This window comes from Oryctolagus cuniculus, chromosome 14 (genome assembly GCF_051225735.1).
Source record: "Oryctolagus cuniculus isolate XC-2025 breed Fujian yellow rabbit chromosome 14, ASM5122573v1, whole genome shotgun sequence".
NCBI lineage: Eukaryota > Metazoa > Chordata > Mammalia > Lagomorpha > Leporidae > Oryctolagus > Oryctolagus cuniculus.
The window spans coordinates 4,404,065-4,417,072 of NC_142880.1; the positions used below are offsets into that span (position 1 = coordinate 4,404,065).

The window sequence follows — 13,008 nt, forward strand, 5'->3', positions numbered from 1 at the left end:
GTGTGGGGTGCTTGTGTCTGGTTCATGTGTCTCTGGGGTGAATGCGTTTGTATATTTGTATGTGAGTGTGTGTGTGTATCAGTGTGGGACCGTGCAAGCTGATATGTGTATGTGTGCATGCATGAATGAGTACCCGTTGTGTGAGTTGCCTAGGACTGTGTGTGTGTGAGTGTGCCAGTGTCGTGGCCCGTGCATTTGTGTCTGCGTGCGGGAAGGTGCCTTGTGAAGGGAGCTGTCTGTAGGCGAGTGTCTCCTGTGTGACAGTATCTGCGCGCTCTGGATCAGAGTGCGCGTGGTGTGTCTGCCTGTGTGCGTGTGTAGGTTGCATGCATGCGGATGCGTACTTTGGGGCGCGGTGTAAGTGTGTGCATCTGCGCGCGCCTGTGTGAGGTGCGCGCCTCGCGCCGTGGGGGCCGCGCGCCTGCACTGCACCGCGACCCGCCCGTTTCCCCCAGCGCCAGAGCGGCGGCGGCCGCCGGGAGGGCGGGCGCGGGAGGGCGGCGCGCCGGGCTGAGCTGGTGCGCCGCACCGCGCCGCCTGCGCCCTTTAAACAGTCTCCAAGCCGATTACAGCTGATCTCCCACGTGACGTTTACCTTCTGTCTCCCGGAGCGCGTGGCCCGAGGACGGCGCTGCTCCGGCGGCCGCGCGTCTGCCGCCCCAGCCCGCCGCGGGCGCTGCACTGCCCAACTTTGGGCACCGAGGCTGCGGTCGACGCCGGCGCCCTCGCGGGGCCACTCTCCCAGCGGGCGTCCGGGGCTCGGTTGGGGGGGCATCCGCTCGGCCCTGGGGTGGTGGTGGGGTGCGGCGATCGGGGCAGACAACACGCTCAGTCCGTGCCCGGCGCCCTTGGACCCGCGCACGGCGGGGCCGGGGTGCCCTTCGCGCCGCAGCGGCAAAGGGGGCGCCCTTGGCCAGCGGCGCCGGAGCGGGCGCGCCCTCGGGGAGCCGGCCGGCCGATGGCGGCGGGGCGGGGGTGAGGCGGCGGCCAGCAGAGCACCCGGGGGCCCTCGCCATGCAGAAGAGCGTGCGCTACAACGAGGGGCACGCGCTGTACCTCGCTTTCCTGGCGCGCAAGGAGGGCACCAAGCGTGGCTTCCTCAGCAAGAAGGCGGCCGAGGCGAGCCGCTGGCACGAGAAGTGGTTCGCGCTCTACCAGAATGTGCTCTTCTACTTCGAGGGCGAGCAGAGCGGCCGCCCGGCGGGCATGTACCTCCTGGAAGGCTGCAGCTGCGAGCGCACGCCCGCGCCCCCCAGAGCCGGCGCGGGGCCCGGAGGCGCCCGGGACGCGCTGGACAAGCAGGTACCGTGCGCCCTTCCTCTGCGGCTGCGCGCCTGGCGGGGCTGACCCGGGGCGGGGGGAAGGGGGTCTGCGGCGGGGCTTGACTGAGCGCGGGGCCGGGGCTGCGAGACCGGCTGCGGTGTCCCCCACGCGCCTACCCGTGCGTGCCCCGGGTCCGCAGCTCCAGTCCCCGCCGCCCCAGTGGCCTAGGGGCACAGCGTCCCTGCCTCCGCCGCCCGGATGGAGGCCCCTCTGCTCTCGGTCCACCCTACGGAGGCCTCGCCGGGCAGGATCTGTACGCGGACGCGGGCTGACACCTGTTGGCTGTCGGTCGGGAAAACGAAGCAAACTTATTTTGGGAAAGTTCGGCTTCTCTCGGGTGTGCATTTCTGTGCCTGCTACTGTGTGGCCCGGGCTGGGCAGGGGCTGGGCGGGCCGGGCGCTGTCTGCGCGTCCTTCCCAGCCTTTTAGGGCCGAGCGGGTTTGCCTTGCCAGCCCCTGACCTGCGGGGTCTGACTGGCGTGAGTGCGCGTGTGTCCCTGCGCCTGGGGATTAAGGCTCGGCACACCTTCTTGCTATGTTTAAATATGTGGGCTTCTGGACTTTTTAATGAATGCTTTGCAGATGAATGCGCCCTTTTAATTCAGGGGGACAGTTGTGTGAGTTTTGCTGTGTGCACACAGGGGCGGGGTCAGGAGAAAACCCCTGTAGGTTTTTTTTCTGCAAACCTCGCCCCACCCCCCGCCCTCCGCACCACCACCATTGCTGCAAATAGGAAATTTGTATTTTTCCCCCAAGCACTGTTTGGTTGTTCAAGTGAAAGCAGATTCGTGTGTGCTCCCAAATGCCTTCCCTGTGCGTCCCGATTCCCGCCTTGAGAAAAAACAAGCAAACAGAAAGCGAGGCTTCTCTGTGCCCCTGTGTGAGAATAGCTGACAGCTGAATTCTGCAGCCGCACAGGCTGCGGGGGGCCAGCGATGGCACCGGCACAAGATGCGCCTGGCCCCCTCGAGGCTCCTAAAACAAGTGTAAAATGGAGAGGAGTTAAAACTGGATCAGCCAGAACCGTGTTTTTTTTTTTTTTTTTTTTTTCCCCTCTTTGATTTCTCTAAGTCATTAACAGCCTTGACTGACTGGACTTGCTGTAAGGTGCAGAATCTGAAATTGAAAGCTAAGCCCCCTGCATCCAGAGTTGTTTGAAATGTGGTTTCTCATGTGGCAGACACGGGCCCTGGAGGTGCAGACACACATGTCAAGGCATGCGCTTGACAGCTCGAATTGGGAGAAGAATTTCAAGGAAATTGGTTTTCCAGGATAGATAGGCGTGCATATTTTCTATTGGGATTAAAAGAATGATTTATAAGTTCCAGGGCTGCACAGGAACTCAAATGAATAGGCTTTTATTTTTATTTTACAAGATCTGTTTCATTTTTTGAAAAGCAGAGTTAGAGCGTGAGAGAGAGAGAGCTGTCTTCCATCTGCTGGTTCACTCCCCAAATGGCTACAACAGCCAGGACTGGGCCAAACCAAAGCCAGGAGCCAGGAGCTTCTTCAAGGTCTCCCATATGGGTGGCAGAGGCCCAAACCCTTGGGCCAACTTCCGCTGATCTCCCAGGTCATTAGCAGGGAGCTGGATTGGAAGTGGAGCAGCCAGGACTCGAACTGGTGCCCATATGGGATGCCTGTGCCGCAGGTGGTGGCTTAGTCTGCTATACCACATTGCAGGCCCCAAATGAATAGTTTTTTTTTAAGTGCAATAAATAGAATATTTTAAATTTGACTGTATAATGGGATCAATCCCAAATGACTTGCTTTCTTTGTCTTTACATTAATGCCATGAGCCAACCACATTTTTGTGTGTAGGGGAAGGGAATTGAGGGTGGGGACTTGTCACCTGCTATGCGTTCTGTGGCTGTCTGACCTGCTAATGTTATATGGAAAGTGGTTGCACCTAGAAAACATCTGGATTTCATGACAGTTTTGTATCCCACTTTAATCAGGAAATGTAACTCCAAGTAGTTTGACTTTTATGCTCTTTCTGATGGAAGTCCTGATGGAGTCCTTTTACGAAATATTTTTCCCTGCGGGGGTTGTACACGTTGCAGGTAGTTCTTGGTCACTTTATGCCCAGATGCAGAGAAGCAAGCATTGCGGAGTGGAGAGGCCCCCAGCGGTGGCTGGAGGTCACACACGGGTCTGTGACTTACGGGAGTAGCAGGTGGGCTTTTCTCTGCTCCCGCCTGTGTGGGTGTGGGAGGAATCGAGAAGAACGGAAGGTAGGGAAGATTGGGCAGCGTTCTGCGGCAACTCCGAAGTTCATGCATCTGATTAGTGTTAACGCCCCAACACCAAGACCAGTGAGCCTGTGAGACCCCTGGTGGGGGAGGGGGAGGCGGGGGGGGGCAGCCTGCGGAGCTTCCGGCAAACGTCTCCCAGGACAGCATCCTTTGTCTCTGAGGTCCTAACAGGTGCTGTGAGCTTTCTGCCTGCAGGGGGTGGGAGAGACAATTCCACAAGGCTCCATGGTGGCCAGGGGCTGAGGAGGATGTGGGCATTCTGATGAGTCAGGTCCGCAGACCCCCTCACTGACTGCAGCCTGTGGCCTGAGGCAGGGACATGCTCGCCACACTCTCCCAGCGACCACGGATTGCACGGCTCAATCTCTCGGTCCGGTCCCCGGATTGCTGGCTGTCCACCGCCTCTGTTCCTTCCCGAGAGTTTAAATTCCGCCTCTCCCCGCACACAACTTTCCCTTCCAATTATTTTTAACTCTATTGCAAGAAGACAACGCCCACTGGCTGGCTTCATCTAAATAATAATTGGATGTCGGTTGGGTGACAGCAGAAAGAAGTGTCTTCTTGCCGCACTGTGTCTTCAGCGGTTCCCAGCTGAGCTGGAGAGAAGGGTGCCCCTCAGCCCACTTTCCCAGGGGGCCCTAGAATCTTCAACAGCCCCTTGACCATGCTCAGTGGCTGCTGCCTTGGGGTTGCAGTGGTGGAAAAACGCAGTTGAGCGCAATTTATATTTTGATACAAGGTTTTGAATCCCATGCCTGGTTATTTTATATACATTTTCCGTGAACTTCTCGAAGACCCCTCCTTTACTAATGAAAACGAGTCTGGGGGCCGGCGCCATGGCTCACTTGGGTAATCCTCCGCCTGCGGCACCAGCATCCCATATGGGCCCTGGGTTCTAGTCCCGGTTGCTCCTCTTCCAGTCCAGCTCTCTGCTGTGGCCCAAGTGCTTGGGCCCTGCACCTGCGTGGGAGACCAGGAGGAAGCACCTGGCTCCTGGCTTCAGATCAGCATATTTCCGGCCGTGACAGCCATTTGGGGGGGGTGAACCAATGGAAGGAAGGCCTTTCTCTCTGTCTCTCTCTCTCACTGTCTAACTCTGTCAAATAAATTTAAAAAAATAAAAATTTAAAAAAAAATAATAAAAAGGATAGTAAAAAAGAAAAAAAAAAAAACCCGAGTCTGGTGAATCTTTTTTTTCCCCAAAAGCCTTTTTTTTCCCCCAAAAGCGTCTTTGGTTTCCTTGGAAATGTTTTCTGGAGGGGCACGTTTCCCGCCACGGCTCCTTCTGTGGAAAATGCAGTTTCCCTTTCCTGCAAATGGGGCGTCCTGGGGTCCTCGCCCGACGCGTGCCAACTGGTCGCCAAGCCCAGGGTGGACAGGGGAAGGAGTGCAGTTTGCAGTGCACCGAGCCAGGGGCGCGGCTGTCACTCCGTTCCCCGACTCCCTGAGGGATTAGGGAGCTTGCAGATTAAAGCTGGGGCTGAGCCGTGCGGGGTCAGCTCGAGGGCCGTCTCTGGTTGGTCCCCTGTGCTCAGGGCCTTCCTGGGATTGGTCAGCGGCCAGACGGCGTGTTCTGAAGATACAGTGATGGCCAGGTGTGCTCTGGGCTGTGGGGTGTGTGTGGGGGGTGGGTTGTCTCTGTTAAATATCTCAGAAGGGAGTCTGGCGTTAGGAAGTGAGCCGTGGGGGTGAGCGTGGACCTCTGAGTCTCACCACCTGGGGAGACCTGCTCCCGTCCGTCCGCGGGGAGTTGACCCGGGCAGTGAAGGCGGAGGTGTGCGAGGCCCAGAGCGGGGACCTGAGAGAGCCTGCGTCCAGGGTGCGGGCTGGGACTGGGCTTTGGCAGTGTGGAAGCGGAGCGAGCAGCACCCTCTCTGCATTGCCTCGTCGGCTTTGAACTGCACGGGGACCTGTGTCTTCGTTTCCCCTGTGCACGCGCGCAGGCGCCAGGAGCGTGAAGACCCGGGAACGGGACACCTGCCTTGCCTGGGGTCGGGGCCTTGAGGACCTGGGGGGCTGGGCTGGGAGGCGGAGCCGTGAGAGGCGCTGCTTTGCTGATCTTAGTGCCTTTAAGAACCGTGCACGTGGCTGCTGTAATGCTAGAGAAACAGCTGCAGACCACGTGTGTTCAGAGGAAAACCGGATTGCTTATCACACAAACGGTTTTCCCGGCCTCCCTTCCCTTCCGTGGGGGACCCTTAGCCCTCTCGGCACTGGGGGTGCCAGTCCCCTGCTCTGTGGGGGTGGCGGCGCCTGGTCGCCTGCAGCAGCAGAGGTGTGTGGCCACCAGGAGTCTCTATCTTATTTTCCTGGAAACGTTAAGGGTCCCGTTCGGCCTGATTTCAGCTGTTGGGAGGAGGGGTGTGTTTCCGGATACTTTCTGGAGGTTTAGAGCAGATATTTGTTGTATTTTTGCCAAATCAAATACATTGATTTGGTATTAAGGGGTCCAAGTCCCTTTAATTGGATTATTGCTTATGACTGCACAGCATTTTAGCGTCCCGACCTGACCATCATTCCTCAAAGGGCGGAGCTGTTTGCGGTCCCTAAGAGTGGAAAGGGTGGGCGGGGCTTCGTTCTCGCTCATGTTGCTTAATTGATGCATCAAGGATAACTCGAGCTCTGCTTGCTAAACACAAATAAAAGAAAAATGGAAGAAAAAATATTTGCTAAAACTTTTTTTTTTTAAAAAGATTTATTTGGAAGGTAGAGTTAGAGAAAGAAGGAGAGGGAGAGTGATCTTCCATCCACTGGTTCACTCTCCAAATGGCTGCAATGGCCAGGGCTGGGCCAGGCTGAAACCAGGAGCTTTTTCTGGGTCTCCCACATGGGTGCAGGGGCTCAGGGACTTGGGTCATCTGCGGCTGCTTTCCCAGGTGCATTAGGAGGGAGCTGAATCAGAGGTGGAGCAGCTAGGACTCGAACTGGCTCCGATATGGGATGCCGGCTCTGCAGACAGTGGCTTAACCCACAGTGCCACAGCATCGACCCCTTGCTAAGTCTTTTAAAACATTAAGAAATACAGTTTAGGGAGCAGAAGTGACTTATTACTTGAACTCTATAATCATTCTTCCATTTAAAGTTAAAGGAAGGAAAGTAACTGATGGATTAGCAAAATACAGTTTGCTTTAATTTTGGTTGGACTGAATCTTACTATTTAGATGATTGTCCTTACTGTTGAGAATTAATCGCAGGGGCTGGCCCTGTGGCATAGTGGCTAAGCCTCCACCTGCAGTGGTGGCATCCCACATGGGCGCTGGTTCATGTCCTGGCTGCTCCTCTTCTGATCCAGATCTGCTATGGCCTGGGAAAGCCATAGAAGAGGTAGAAGATGGCCCAAACTCTTCGGCCCCTGTACCCACGTGGGAGACCTGGAAGAAGCTCATGGCTTGTGGCTTCCGATGGGCTTAGCTCTGGCCGTTGCAGCCATTTGGGGAGTGAATCAGCTGGTAGAAGACCTTCTCTCTGTTTCTGCCTCTGTCTGTAACTCTGCCTCTCAAATAAATTTAAAAAAAACTTAAAGAAGATTCATAGAAAGATCCATTTTTTATGTGACCAGTGCACAGAAAAGTGAGTCTTTCTGTGACAAATATTCTGTGGGTTTTAATAAGGATCAGTTGAGTGCACTTTTGAGTGATGAGAAATACTTGTAGTGTGATAGCACAGTTTTCCCTTTCTTCTGCGGATTAAAAAATAGCCCCCTTCCCCCTTACACAGGTGATGGTAAGAAGCACGCGATGGATGAATGTTTCTGGTTTTGTTAAAGCCGCTGTCGACGTTGTTGTCCATTTAGTGCCGGTGACACTTGTCCATGTTTTCCAGAACCACATAAACATGGATGCCACAGTCCATGCAACGCTTATCTTGTGGAATGAAAAGCCTCGTCTTTAAGGTTATTGTCTAAGTTGGAAGTCGGAGTGACAACCAGTACGGGTTTACTGAGGTCTGAATTCCTGATTTTCACAATTTTAAAGAGGTCTTGTGTTTCTGTGCCTGTTCACTCATCCCACAGGAAAGAAACATGTGTGTGATGTGTGTATTAAGTTTGTTATTTTTAGCACTGCATATTCAGTATTTGTTACACAGTTATATGAGCAGTCTTCAAAGAGTTCATGGAAAATAAAGATTAGGGAAACAGCTGTACTTTGATTTAAAATTTTTTATACCAAAATAAACTTACCTTTTTTGTTTGTTTGTTTGTTTTGAGATTTACTTATTTTATTTGAAAGGCAGAGTTACAGAGAGAGAGATTGAGAGAGCAATCTTCTATCTACTGGTTCACTCCCCAAATGCCCGTAACAGCTGAGGCTGGGCCAGGCCAAAGCCAGGAGTCTTAAAGTCCATCCGGGTTTCCCACGTGGATGCAGAGGCCTGAGAACTAGGCCGTCTTCCACTTCCTTCCCAGGTACATAGGCAGACAGTTGGATCTGAAATAGCGTATCCAGGACTCAAACTTGGCACCCATATTGGGATGCCAGCATTGCAGGTGGTGGCTTAATCTGCTACGCCATGATGCTGGCCCCAAACTCACCTCTTCCCTTTTCTATGAACTTCTGGGAGCAATGCCTGACTGACCAGTAAACTCCTAGTTAATATTTAAATCAAAATGGAAATAATACTGAACTGTCAACATAGCACTGTGATACATGTCTAATTATTTTACTACACTTGGCCCTTCTAAAAAGGAACCATCACCCCACGTTATTAATGATATTTTCATTGGTATGAATTTCAAATTTTAGCTGACTGAGAACTGATGACTGCGTTAATTTGACTTCAGCACATGGTATACGTTAGCGTTTTTGCCCGAGGAGTTCAGATGAGATGGTTGGGTTTTACTCTAAATAGCCACACGGCAACAGGAGCAGGGTTTGCTGTTGGTGTTGCAGACACATGGGTGTTAGGTGTTGCAGAGGGGCAGTTGCCCTTCCGACTGATCCTTGAAAAACAGGATTCGATGAAAAATGAGGACTCGGGTCATTTTCCCTGAAACCCCTGAGAGGGACTGCAAAGCACTGCTAATGTGCTCTCGGGGAACAGCCTGCAAGTCTGAGTTGATCCGCGTGTATTTAAATAATATGTGCGCACTACCGCATTTACTTTTTGGACCACAAAGGAGGAAAGGAGACGGAAAGTTGGGAGGCCGAGATCAGAGCCGCTCACAGCACAGAGGCCGTGATGCGTCACAGTTCTCTGAGACCTGAGCAGATGCAAGCAAACGTGTATAAAAAAGAAAAGAAAAAAGCTATGCTCAAAAGTAAAAGGTACTGGCCGGCGCCGCGGCTCACTAGGCTAATCCTCCGCCTAGCGGCGCCGGCACACCGGGTTCTAGTCCCGGTCGGGGCGCCGGATTCTGTCCCGGTTGCCCCTCTTCCAGGCCAGCTCTCTGCTGTGGCCAGGGAGTGCAGTGGAGGATGGCCCAGGTGCTTGGGCCCTGCACCCCATGGGAGACCAGGAAAAGCACCTGGCTCCTGGCTCCTGCCATCGGATCAGCGCGGTGCGCCGGCCGCAGCGCGCTGGCCGCGGCGGCCATTGGAGGGTGAACCAACGGCAAAAGGAAGACCTTTCCCTCTGTCTCTCTCTCACTGTCCACTCTGCCTGTCAAAAAAAAAAAAAAAAAAAATTAAAAAAAAAAAAAAAAAGTAAAAGGTACTGACCCTCCTGTGCCTGACTGTCAGCAGTGGAGCCTGTTGCCAGGCCCCTGGGGTATTTTGTCATCATCTGATTGGCTTCAGACAGTGCCTGATTGATTTCCTGGCCTGGGGGCCCGCTTGTAGACACAGGGTTAGTCCTCTCCCACGGAGGAACTCTGACAGTCATGGCTCTCCCGGGTGAGCCGCGTGGGAATGGGAGTGACAGCGGGGTGCTGGGCTCAGGACCCTTTGCCAGGGAAACCGTGATTGGCGGACACAGGGGCCTGCTCTCACCCACTGAGCACTTGCGGGTTTCACGGGGCGACCGGGCAGTGTGGCTGAGGCCTCGGCGTCAGGATGGCTCAGTTCCCGCATGCTGGGGCTCTGTCTCGCTCGCTCTGAGCCTGGATCCCTGCCTGGCCAGGGGTTTCAGGGCAGCGCCTGCTTCACGGGGCCATCGGGACGCTCCTGGTGACGAGCCAGGCGTGCACCTCGCACAGGGCCTGGCTCGGGGCGAGTCTCAAGGCGCCTGTCACGGGCACTTTGCCTACTCCCTCCTGACAGTCTCCTCGGATGCTTCTCTTTTCACTGTGGGGACCCCGAGGAGGCTCCCCCTTCTCTTTAGCACACACAAGTAGGATAGTTTGGGGGACCCCCCCATCTACCCATCATCCGGCACCGACAGCTCCCTCCGGAGTGCTGTCTCCCGCCTCTGTGCGGCTCCGTGCACACATTGTATTTTTCCCCCTCTTAGGCTACTTTAAAACAAGTCCCAGAGGTGGCATTGTTGCCCTTACGGCTCAGGAGGATTTTTCCCCAGGCACAGCGTTGGTTTGGCACCGAGGATCACGCTCACTGTAGCTCCGGAAGGAGCCGTCTCGGGGAGCGCGCATGGCTCGTGGCTGAGGGAGTGCGGGCTGTGAACGTGAACATGACAGTCAACTCGCCGCGTGTCTTTGCTGTGCTCACAGGGGGACAGGCTGTGAAGGCGGGTGGTGGTGGGGGCGGCTGTTGACGTTCCAGCGCAGACCCTGGAGAAGAACGGGTGTGAGGTCGGCAGATTGGCTGTGGTCAGGGTGGCGGGGTGGTTTCGTGGTTGGCCCCAGTCCGGGGGAAGTGATTGCCACGAGGGAGCTCCCTGCGGTGGGTGGTGACCTATGGAGTCCAGGGTGGGTGCTTTCTGTCATGTGTCTTTTTTTTTTTTAAGATTTATTTATTTATTTGAAAGTCAGAGTTACACACAGAGAGAAGGAAAGGCAGAGAGAGAGAGAGAGAGAGAGGTCTTGCATCCACTGGTTCACTCCCCAATTTGCCACAATGGCCAGAGCTGTGCCCATCTGAAGTCAGGAGCCAGGAGCTTGTTTGAGGTCTGGCATGCGGGTGCAGGGACCCAAGGACTTGGGCCATCTTCTTCTGCTTTTCCAAGACATGGTAGAGAGCTGGATTGGAAGTGGAGCAGCAGGGACTCGAACCGGTGCCCACAAGGGATGCCGGCACTGCAGGCGGCAGCTTTACGGGCTCCGCCACAGCGCCGGCCCCACCATGCGTCCCTTTGGACAGCAAGGGAGAGAGAGGAGTTCAAGCTCTCCTGAAGCCTGGCTGCGTCTGACCGCAGAGGGCGAGCAGTGCCCTGCCTGGTCTCCGCCGCTGGCTGGGATTTCGGCTGTTCACTGCTGCTCCCCCTCGGAGCGTCCCTGTGCCTCTCTTGGGCTCTCCTTGCCCGCTGTGGGCCTGACTCATTGCTGGTGCCAGCCTTTCTGCGTCCGTTCTCACCGCCTTGCCTCCGCCTCCCCCTCCCTCACGCCCGGGAGTGAGTCTGCGCTCAGATTCTTGTGCGACAGGGACGCTGGTCTCAGTTCATATCTGGGGCCTGGATCGTTGGTCTCTCAGGGCAGTCTGTCTGTGCATCGGCTGCCAGCCAGCAGGGCCTGTGCACAAGAGAGTGTTCTGGGAAGTTTGAGGTGGGGGGAGGGGCAGGTGACAGACGCATTCTTAGGGACCCATTTCACGCGTTCGTCACGCTGGTTACTATTTCCCCCAACTTCTGTGTGTTTGCTACCCTAAGCTGCATTCCCTTCCTTGAGTATCCATTTCACACCTTGCTTTATCCATATGACCTCTCCGTTAGAGCACTCTCTCTGCTCCGCTCCTACTGCCCAGGGCTCCTGTTCACAATTTTCTGCTGCTTTTTAACGAACTTAAAAGTCACAGACATGCTGTTCTGTAACAGTAACAAACCTCTCTTCGGAAGCGTGGCCTGCGTGCCCGTGGCCCCTGGTGAGTGAATATGCCTGGGTTCAGCAGGGAGATCAAGCGGATGACACCATCAGCCCACCTGAGACCATCCTTGCGTGTTTCTCCTCGCTGCCCTGGCCGTGGGCGGCCACGCCCTTCCTGATGCCACTAGTGGCTCGTGCCTCTTGTGACCCTCCCACCGTGGACTCCCTCTGTCAGCACTTGTCCGGCTGCGCTTCCTTCTCACTCCTGTGAGGCTGCCACCTGCTGTTGCATGCTGTGGCTCACTGCTTGCCACGACTTCCTAGGCTCCACTCCCAGTGTACACACTTTGTATCCATTTGACTGTGGGGCAACAGCTGGGTTGTTTCCCTTGTGCAGCTGTTACAAACAATACTGGAAGTTCTTACCCCATTCTTTTGATGCAAATACAAGTGTGCATTTCTGTTGGGGACACTCAGGATTGAGATTGCGTATAGGGCCAGCAAGAATTCTAATCTCTCCACCACAACTTGTCAGCTGTTGGTGTTACCTGTCTGCCTAGTTTCAGGCATTTTATTTTATTTACAATTTTTGCTTAAATGAGAAAGAGAGAAAGGGAGGGAGGGAGAGAGGCAGGGAGGTACCATCTACAGGTTCATTTCCAAAATGCCTGCAACAGCTGGGGCTGGCCAGGGCTGAAGCCAGGAGCCAGGAACTCAGTGCAGGCCTCCCATGTGGGTGGCAGGAACCCAAGTACCAAGTCATGGCTGGTGACCCCCAAGGGCGTGCACTAGCAGGAAGCTGGAGTCAGGCACGGAGCCAGGCCTGGAACCCAAGCTCTGCATACCCAGGTACTCCAATATGAGCACAGGCATCGGCTTCACCAGCACCTTAAACACTGGGTCAGACACGTGCCCAAGTGCCAAGCGTCTTGCTGCGTGTAGTGGTGCCTCATCTTGTCTTTGTTTTCATTTCCCTGGTAAGTAACGAGGTGAAGCACTCTTTCAGGTTCTTATTGACCATCTGATGGTTCGTTGTTTTGGAATAGTTGCTCAATCTTTACCATTTTGAGTTGTAGACATTATAAATATTAAGTTAAACTCTATGAATCATCATTGCTATACCTCAAAGTTGGCTGCATATCAGGACTTCATGTTGCTCATCTTAACACTGATGAAAATAGGGATTGTCACTTACATTTTCTTCTGTGGCTTATCTCTCATCCTCTTTTTTTTTTTTTTAAGATTTTATTTATCTGAGAGACAGAGGGAGGTCTTCCATCTGCTGGTTCACGCCCCAGATGGCCACAACAGCCAGAGTTGGGCTGATCTGAAGCCAGGAGCCCAAAGCTTCTGCTGGGCCTCCCATGCGAGTGCAGGGGCCCAAGCCCTTGGGCCATCCTCTGCTGCTTTCCCAGACCATTAGCAGAGAGCCGGATCAGAAGAGGAGCAGCTGGGACTTGAGCCGATGCCCATATAGGATGCTGGTGCTGCAGTCAGAAGCTTGGCCCCATCTTTCAGTCTCTTAATGGTGTCGGGGTGAACAGGAATTACACACTTCCGTCTTCCCGGGTCTGATGG

At 54.6% G+C, this 13,008-nt stretch overlaps 1 protein-coding gene across 3 annotated transcripts in view; it reads left to right on the forward strand.

Annotated features, from left to right (window-relative positions):
• The first annotated feature begins 477 nt into the window (after nt 1-477).
• RASGRF2 (Ras protein specific guanine nucleotide releasing factor 2) overlaps nt 478-13,008 on the forward strand; it is a 217,825-nt gene continuing 205,294 nt past the window's right edge. For 2 of the 3 annotated variants that reach the window (XM_051854059.3, XM_051854060.3), the window contains exon 1: nt 478-1,302. In XM_051854059.3, the coding sequence (XP_051710019.3) occupies nt 1,015-1,302 (288 nt within the window). In that variant the 5' untranslated portion in view covers nt 478-1,014. The remainder of the gene's footprint in view (nt 1,303-13,008) is intronic. The other variant, XM_051854061.3, reaches the window with a different exon arrangement.